Here is an 8,736-nt window from a genome sequence, read left to right as displayed (position 1 = left end):
GAAAAAGGAAGGATCCAATTGTTTCGTGTCGTGAATATTATTGCTACAAGTTACAAATCAGAGAAAATGTCAGATCAATTTTGTTACTGTCTGGTCGCCTATTGCAACAATTTGTTGTCGATATGTATATTAAGATCGAGACGTCAAGATTAGATTATTTCCGTAGCAAACAACAACATATTCGATCTGAGTTATATCAAGGTATTGTTGATACCATTACACTTGGGGAAACTGATGCTTCTAATGTTAGAAAACGGATTATTCTGCCTTCGTCATTTATTGGGGGTCCAAGAGATATGCGAAAAAGATATATGGAAGCAATGGCTTTAGTTCAGCGTTACCAGACATTTTTTTAACAATGACGTGCAATCCAAATTGGCAAGAAATTTCAAATGAATTACGCCTGCATGAGGAGAGTCAAAATCGGCCTGATTTGGTTGCTCGGGTCTTTCGAGCAAAATTAGAAGAATTAAAGGATCGATTATTCAAGCAGCAGATATTTGGAAAAGTCTCGGCATATGTTTATGTTATTGAGCACCAAAAAAGAGGGCTTCCACATGCGCATTTTTTAATTATATTACAAAGGAATTGGAAACTCTATGCGCCTGAATCTTTTGATGAGATTGTATCAGCAGAAATACCTGATAAAAATAAAAATTTGCACTTGCATAATGCTGTTATCAAGCATATGATGCATGGACCATGTGGAGTGTTGAATCCAACAAATGTTTGCATGAAAAAAAATGGTTGTTGCAAAAGCCAATATCCAAAAAGTTATGCATCAGGTACGACTGTTGGAAATGATTGCTTCCCAATATATAAGCATTCTGACAATGGAATAACTGTCAAACTGAGAGGCCATAATTTGGATAACCGTTGGGTCGTTCCATATAATCCATATTTGCTTGCAACATTTGACTGTCACATTAATGTGGAGATTTGTTCTACGATAAAAGCAGTCAAATATCTTTATAAGTACGTTTACAAAGGGCATGATCGTGTTGCTTTCAATTTGGTTTCCGAACAAACCAATCAACAAATTGACGAAATCCAACAATTCCAATCGGCCCAATCGATTGCTTCACCTGAAGCTATGTGGAGAATATACGGCTTCATTGTTAATGAAATGTACCCATCAGTATATAGCTTACATTTACATCTTGAGGATAAACACCAAGTAACTTTTCGAGCAAATGAAGACTTAATCAATGTTCTCAACTTTGATCGATCTGCAAAATCAATGTTAACAGAATTCTTTGCATTAAACCAAGTAGATGAAAATGTCAGGACATTGTTATACAAAGAATTTCCAGAATTTTATGTTTGGAGCCAACAATACAAAGAGTGGACTCGTCGGAAAAAAAAACTGTTATAGGTCGAATTGTTACAGCAAATCCATTTGAAGGTGAGAGGTATTATTTGCGGATATTGCTAAATCATGTAAGAGGACCTTTGTCGTTTGAAGATCTTAGGACAGTTGATGGTGTCGTGGCTCCAACATTTCGTGAGGCAGCAACTATGCATGGTTTGCTACAAAGAGACAGTAGCTTACAAGATTGTTTACATGAAGCATCTCTATATCAAATGCCGTCCAGTTTGAGACGACTATTTGCAACTATTTTGGTTTATTGTAATCCAACCAATCCGAGAGAGCTTTGGGAACATTTTGAGCAAGATATGTCAGTTGATTTTAGGTCGACTGAAGATTCTATGTCGGATGTAAGAATGCAAGTTTTGCGGTCAATCTCTTTTACACTTGAATCAATGGGGAAAGACATTAATTCGTTCCATCTTCTTGATGACAACATTTGTTTTGGTGAAGACCAACTCGAATCTAGGGAAATCGATGATAAATTGGCTGTTGAAATTCCAGAAGAAGATATTGTTGCATCAGAAGCCCTTAATAGTAAACGACATGTCTATAATTCAGTTTTGGGAAAGGTTTTTTCTAATGAAGCTGCTACATTCTTTGTCGACGGCCTTGCTGGGACGGGGAAGACATTCCTGTACAAGGCACTTCTTGCCGCAATAAGATCAAGAAAATTAGTCGCACTTGCAACTGCTTCATTTGGTGTTGCTGCATCCATCCTTCCTAGAGGTCGAATAGCACACTCGCGCTTTAAGATTCCACTAGATACTGATGAACATAGCATATGTTGTGTCAGTAAACAAAGTGCCATCGCAAAGTTACTACGTGTGGCAAGGTTAATTATATGGGATGAGGCCCCTATGTCAAGAAAACAACATATTCAAGCATTAGATAAAATGTTACGAGACATTAATGATTCAGAGTTAACATTCGGTGGAAAAGTTGTCATTTTTGGTGGAGATTTTCGCCAGGTTTTACCTGTGGTTCGTAAAGGAACAAGACAAGAACATGTTGACGCCAGTTTGGTTTCTTCTTACTTGTGGCCTACATTGATCAAGTTTCATTTGACTGAAAATATGCGAGCAAGATTGGATCCAGTCTTTTCAGAATATGTGTTAGAATTGGGCAACGGAATGCCACCAATCACAGTTGATGAAACTATAAAAATTCTTGATGGCATGCTTGTTCCTTACGAAGATGACTGTACTTCTTTGGATCATTTAATAGATGCTGTTTTCCATGATATTCATGAATATTTAATAAATATTTCAGCTATGATGAATCGGGCCATATTAACACCAAAGAACAGTTATGTTGATGAAATAAATGCATTACTAATTCATAGATTTCCTGGTGAGCTTAAGCGATATTATAGCTTTGATGAAGCAATAGATACATCTGAACAGTCAATTATGGAAGATTTTTTAAATACTCTAACCCCAAATGGACTTCCTCCTCATGAATTGTTACTGAAGATAAACTGTCCTATCATGCTGCTTAGAAACATTAATCCTTCAGAAGGACTATGCAACGGAACACGTCTAATTTGTCTGGCTTTTGATCAAAATGTCATTGATGCAAAAATCGCAGTTGGGCATCACAGCGGAAAAGGGTCTTTATTCCAAGGATCCCATTCTTACCAAATGTTGATGAAAATAGTGGCTTCCTATTCAAACGAACTCAGTTCCCTATCAGATTAAGTTTTGCAATGACTATAAATAAGTCACAAGGGCAAACATTGGATTTTGTTGGAATATATTTACCTCAACCTGTTTTCTCACATGGTCAATTATATGTGGCTTTATCAAGGGCAAAGACTGCATCTACAGTAAGGATTTTAATACGGCCAATGTCAATTGAGCGATCAGAAAAGAACTGCACAAAAAATATTGTCTATACGGAATTATTAAGATTAGCATCTTCAGATTAATGTTAAATGGGTAATGATTCAATTGTATAATTTCAGTTTAATTACTTCAACAACATTGTGCACTTAATAGAATTTTCTTTTCTGTATATTTAGTATTGTATTTTTTAATTTATTATACTCTTAAATTCTCTTTGCAATTTTTTTTATTTAATATTGCGTTGACTATACTTACACATTTAATATTTTTGTGTGTGAACAGCTTTAAAGATGCGGACGGTTTATACATCGATAAAAGATATCACTCCAAGTACAAGAGACTGGAAAATCAAAATGATTGTGGCAGAAAAGTCACCTAAACGAACATGCCAACGCTCACCAGTGAAGTACCAAAGCCTAACATTGATTGATCCAGATGTATAATATTTATTTCTATCTATTGTTCTATATTTTTTTTAGTGGATTAAAAACTGGTAAATGATTTTGTTATTTTTGCATTCTATCTATTGAGTTTTGTTTTTATTTTTTATTTTTTTACTGCTAATTTGTTGGGTCTTTTGATGTTTGACTTTTTAAATCTTTGGCTTCTTTATATAAATGTCGACGATGTTCTATTAATTTAGTTATCTTCCTGTAACACATTTAAAAACAAAAATTTTACACATAACTCAAAACAATTTAAAATCAAAGAAAATCATTATAGTCAATTATTTATTACAATTTACTTTTTGTAAATTATCTGTTACAATTTTTTATATTATACAGGGAAATTAGCTGCAAGCTACAATATTTGATAAGGATATTGACTCGCGACAAGATACTTTGCACATTTTCCAGTCATATTACATCAGTAATGCATATGTGAAGCCATTGGATCCGAAGTATAGAATTGAAACATATGAATATCAATGGATCTTAAATGCTAAAACGATAATTGAGGAAGTTCCAAAGGATGAAAGACAATTGGAGCCACCAAAGTACCAACTCATTTCATTCAATGAATTAGATGCCTACAAGAATTCAATTGCAGAAATAGGTAATTCACTCTTTACTTTAGAATATTTAATTATCAATATACTAAAAATTTAAATCTTATTTGTCAGACATTTTAGCTGTTGCAATCCAAATCAAGCCATGTAGAGAGATAACTTTAGCACATGGACCAACAACTATTCAAGAGATATATGTTATCGATCAAGGGTAAAAATATTTTTTTAATAGTTTACTCTTTTTCAATTATGTTCCAATTTTTATTTCTTTCATATTTTGCTAATTCTTTTTTTTTTTATTCCAATTTTGTAGCTTAAACCCCATATGTTTAACTATGTGGGGTCGATTCGTGCAAGATGAATGCAAAAAAATCTCGGAAATGATTGAGACAAAGCCAATTATACTTGGAACCAAAATAAGAGTTGGTTCTTATAATGGTATTTTTAATAATTAACAATCTTATATTTTCTTTTACATTGTATATACTTGCATTAATTATGATGCCTATTTCTAATGAAGGATTATCTCTATCATCACGTCCGAAAAGTAAATTTATGATCAATCCTGTTATTCCTGAGACAACTTCATTGTAAGAGTGGTAATCATTACAAATAAGTCATTATTTGTTTCATACAATTTGAATATTGAAATTTTCATATTTTTATTTCTTATTTTGTATTTGTTTTTATGAATTTTAAGGGCAGCGATTAATGATTTATTACTCAAGAGTATTATTGCAAAAAACTTGACACACCCATCTACATCTCTATCTTCTGTTGGCATTCGGGAAATAATCAAGAATTGTGATGTTGCTGAATTCATCAAAAGTTTGCAACCCATGGCGGTAAAATCCTATTCTTAGTAACAGATTCAAATATTTATACAATCAATTCTTCTAAACAATTGTCTCTAACTAATGTGATGCAGAAAACAAAATTTTGGATAAAAGCGAAGATAATTGTGGTTGATTTGCGCCAAATATTTTTTTACATGTCATGTATTGGCTGTAATAAAGGAACTGGATATGATTACAATGATACATTCCTTTGTTACCATTGCAAACACGAAAGCATTTTCCAACCACGGTATGTATCTTTCAAATCTTTTATTTGATAATTTATGTAATAGATTTAATGTATAGTTTTTATTGATTCTAACGTAAAATGATATTTCCAACAAATTTATAGCTGCCGAGCATATGTTGAACTCGACGATAATACAGGAAGACTATCTGCTGTTATGTTTGGTGAAGTTGTAGAAGAAGCATTCGGTTGTTTAGCAGTTGAGCTTATGAATCATACTGGAGATGTACATCTTCTTATTTTCCATTCGCTTTATTGTTGCGAGTAAAAAAATCTATCTCAAAATTTTTAACATATTTAATACATTATCTATAAATACATTGAGGTTTATATTAAAAAAACTTTTAAAAGTAAATTATAACAAAAATCGTTGAAATTGATTTTTATATACTTGTCTATTATGTCAATTTTATTTTTATTTATAACATGCATAGTAATTTAATTAAAAACATTACATTCAAAAATTTGTGTTAATTTAAAAGACATAAATTTTCAGCATATAAGTTATTTAAATTTTTATTAATTATGCAATTATAATTAAAAATTCCCTTTGCAGGAACATTTGTCATATATAGAAAATCTTGTGGCACAAGTTTCACAGAAAGAGTGGAAGATTGTACTTCTTGCAGACCTCGATCGACTCAACCAAAAGCAGTTCAAGAATTTCAATGTCGTCTCTATTGATGCTGTACAGGATGACACAAAATGATGAATCAGAGTAAAAACATCAAAGGACTCATATATATATTTTTTTATCATTTTGTGTTGATTTAACAGTGAAGGTTGTACATCAGACTTTCAACTATGGTTCATGTCTTTGGATGCCACAATCTATTATTGTTGTAGAAGACAACTTGTTATGTTCCAATTTTTCAGACATACAGTTGTTTTAATACAATTGCTGTATTTTTCTTTTATACTATTATTTGCTTTCATGGAAAAGTTTTACATTTATAATCTGTCTCTACTAGGCAAACGTCCTTTGGACGTTTTAATTCTACTAGTATATATATATACACGTATGTATGTGCTAAGGAGGAGGTAGGTTGATCATCAGATGGGATGCATGGAATTGGAGCATTCATTAATTCCTCCAAGACTGCTGCGATCTGAGATCGATGGAGGATGCATGGCAAGTTGAAGGTTGGTCCAGGTTACAGTATACATGATCATGAGAAGAAGGCTGCAGGACCATAAATTAATCCTAATTTTAAAGTAGCTGTACGAATCGTACACTCCACACAGCTTTAGTAGTTAGTTTAGGGACGGAAATGCTAAAGATAATGGTCATGATTAGTCATGATCATGAAAAGCTGACAAATTATTTAGCAGTACTACTCATCTAAAAACAAAGGATAAGAAGTCTGCGAAGGGAAAAGGAGTATCGAATAAAAAAGAGATTTTGTTTTTTGTTTGTGTGTGTTTTCATTGATCACTTGTGACTTCCTCAGCAGGTTGATCTAATTAAATAAATACAGGGTGGCCGTCATGAGCTTGAAGGAATATAGACGTACGTCGAACCATATAATGACTTTAAAATCGATCGTTGTGGAAACGATTTCATGCAGATATTCTCCAACAAAAATACATACATATATAAATCCAAACATATCAAACATAACAGGCCACGTTTCACAATCATTACTTGAAGGCACTAGTACCATGCATGGCATAACTTGAAAAGAAACCAACAAAAAGAAAATGGCTAAAACAAGAAATAAGCATCGGATATTAATATAATAGAACGAAGTTGCAATTGCATCCCACCAATATTCAAGTTTCAAGGCGGAGTACCACAAGGACGCGAGTAATCATTCTTACGCACACATTGACTTGGTTTTGGTTTTGCTTTTTCAACGCATCCAGCATATACAGGGTCCCCGGGTTTCCCACCCCAGCAAAGACTGGTTGACCAGCATTGCCGGCGTTTCCAGGCCCTGTTTTAGCAAGGATCCGGCTTACATAGTGTTGAGATATGTACATATGAGTTAGTTAGAGTTAGTTAGCAAGTTTTCATTTTAATTATAACACGTGCTGTAATTAGTTTTCTGGATAAATAGGACATAGGTCGCTTTGTAATACACGGAATTCTTTTAATCAAAAGCAGAGGAAACTTTCCTTTTTTGCCTTTTAGGTTTTATGTGCGTAGTGTGAAACCATCTTTTCTACATGGTATCAGAGCCAGAGAAAATTACAATTCTGCATTAAATGGAGTCTTCTTCCTCTGAATCTCCTATCAATCTTACGGATAATTCATCCAGTCCTTATCATCTCAACAATGCCGATAATCCTGGCATTGTGCTGGTTACGCAGCCATTAACTGGAGATAATTACCATGCTTGGTCTCGATCCATGCGAATTGCTTTACGATCTAAGCACAAGCTTGGTTTCATTGATGGAAGTATTACCTTGCCATCTAATGTTTCTGATCCAGCGCATACTGCTTGGTTACGTTGTAATGACATGGTTTTCTCGTGGTTACTCAATTCTGTATCAAAAGAGATCGCAGCCAGTTGTATCTACATCAACACAGCACGAGAACTTTGGTGTGATTTACAGCAACGCTATTTGCAAACTAATGCGCCTAGGATTTTTCAGCTCCAGAAGGAAATTGGAGATCTGATGCAAGATGATCTGTCTGTAAGTGCATATTTTACTTGATTGAAGACTCTTTGGGATGAATTGATGAATTACATGTCTTTACCTTCTTGTATCTCTTCAAGAAATTGTAATTGTGAAGTTTTAAAAGCTGTTCTTGACCACCGGCAACGAGAATATGCAATGCGTTTTCTGATGGGACTTAATGACACTTTTGCAAGTGTTAGATCACAAATTTTGTTGATAGATCCATTTCCTGATATCAACAGAGTGTTCTCTCTGATCTTGCAAGAAGAAAGACAGCGTGGTATTCATTCCATTGTTAAATTTGTGAATAATGATTCTGCTGCTTTGGTTTCCACTACTCAGCAACAACATCCTCAGAAATTCACTCCAAGGAATAAATTTTCTTCGAAACCTAAACCAATGTGCAGCCACTGTGGAATAGTGGGCCATACCAAGGAGAAATGCTATAAACTCCACGGGTATCCTCCTGGATACAAATTCACCAAATCTCGGATTAATTCTGTCAATGGTAACCCTTCTGATAATGTTTCACAGGAGGCACACACTTTTGAAGGATCTTCATTACCTTTTACTCAAGAGCAGTGTCAACAACTGCTTTCTATGCTTGATTTACACAAATCTTCAACCAAACCTCCAGTGGTTTCACCCGTAGGTACTCATCACAATCCTCAGACATTCCTTCATCAGTCAGGTATATTACCATTTCCCTCACATAGTGTTTTTACTGCTCTTAGTTTTCAGCATTTTTCATCCTTCATCCATAAAGTTGAAAATCATCCTTCTAATGCACCTTGGATCATTGA

At 34.0% G+C, this 8,736-nt stretch overlaps 1 protein-coding gene across 1 annotated transcript; it reads left to right on the top strand.

Annotated features, from left to right (window-relative positions):
- The first annotated feature begins 358 nt into the window (after positions 1-358).
- Positions 359-6,017, top strand: LOC122304524. Its single transcript, XM_043116799.1, has 7 exons — positions 359-1,177; positions 1,288-2,981; positions 3,499-3,586; positions 4,074-4,272; positions 4,746-4,815; positions 5,414-5,534; positions 5,865-6,017. Exons 1-7 carry the CDS (start codon positions 359-361, stop codon positions 6,015-6,017), a joined length of 3,144 nt encoding a protein of 1,047 aa, XP_042972733.1.
- The last annotated feature ends 2,719 nt before the right edge of the window (positions 6,018-8,736 follow it).

The sequence above is a fragment of the Carya illinoinensis genome, chromosome 3, assembly GCF_018687715.1.
Source record: "Carya illinoinensis cultivar Pawnee chromosome 3, C.illinoinensisPawnee_v1, whole genome shotgun sequence".
Lineage (NCBI taxonomy): Eukaryota > Viridiplantae > Streptophyta > Magnoliopsida > Fagales > Juglandaceae > Carya > Carya illinoinensis.
Note: the sequence above shows the minus strand (reverse complement) of the source record. Positions and strands in the feature narration are given on the sequence as shown.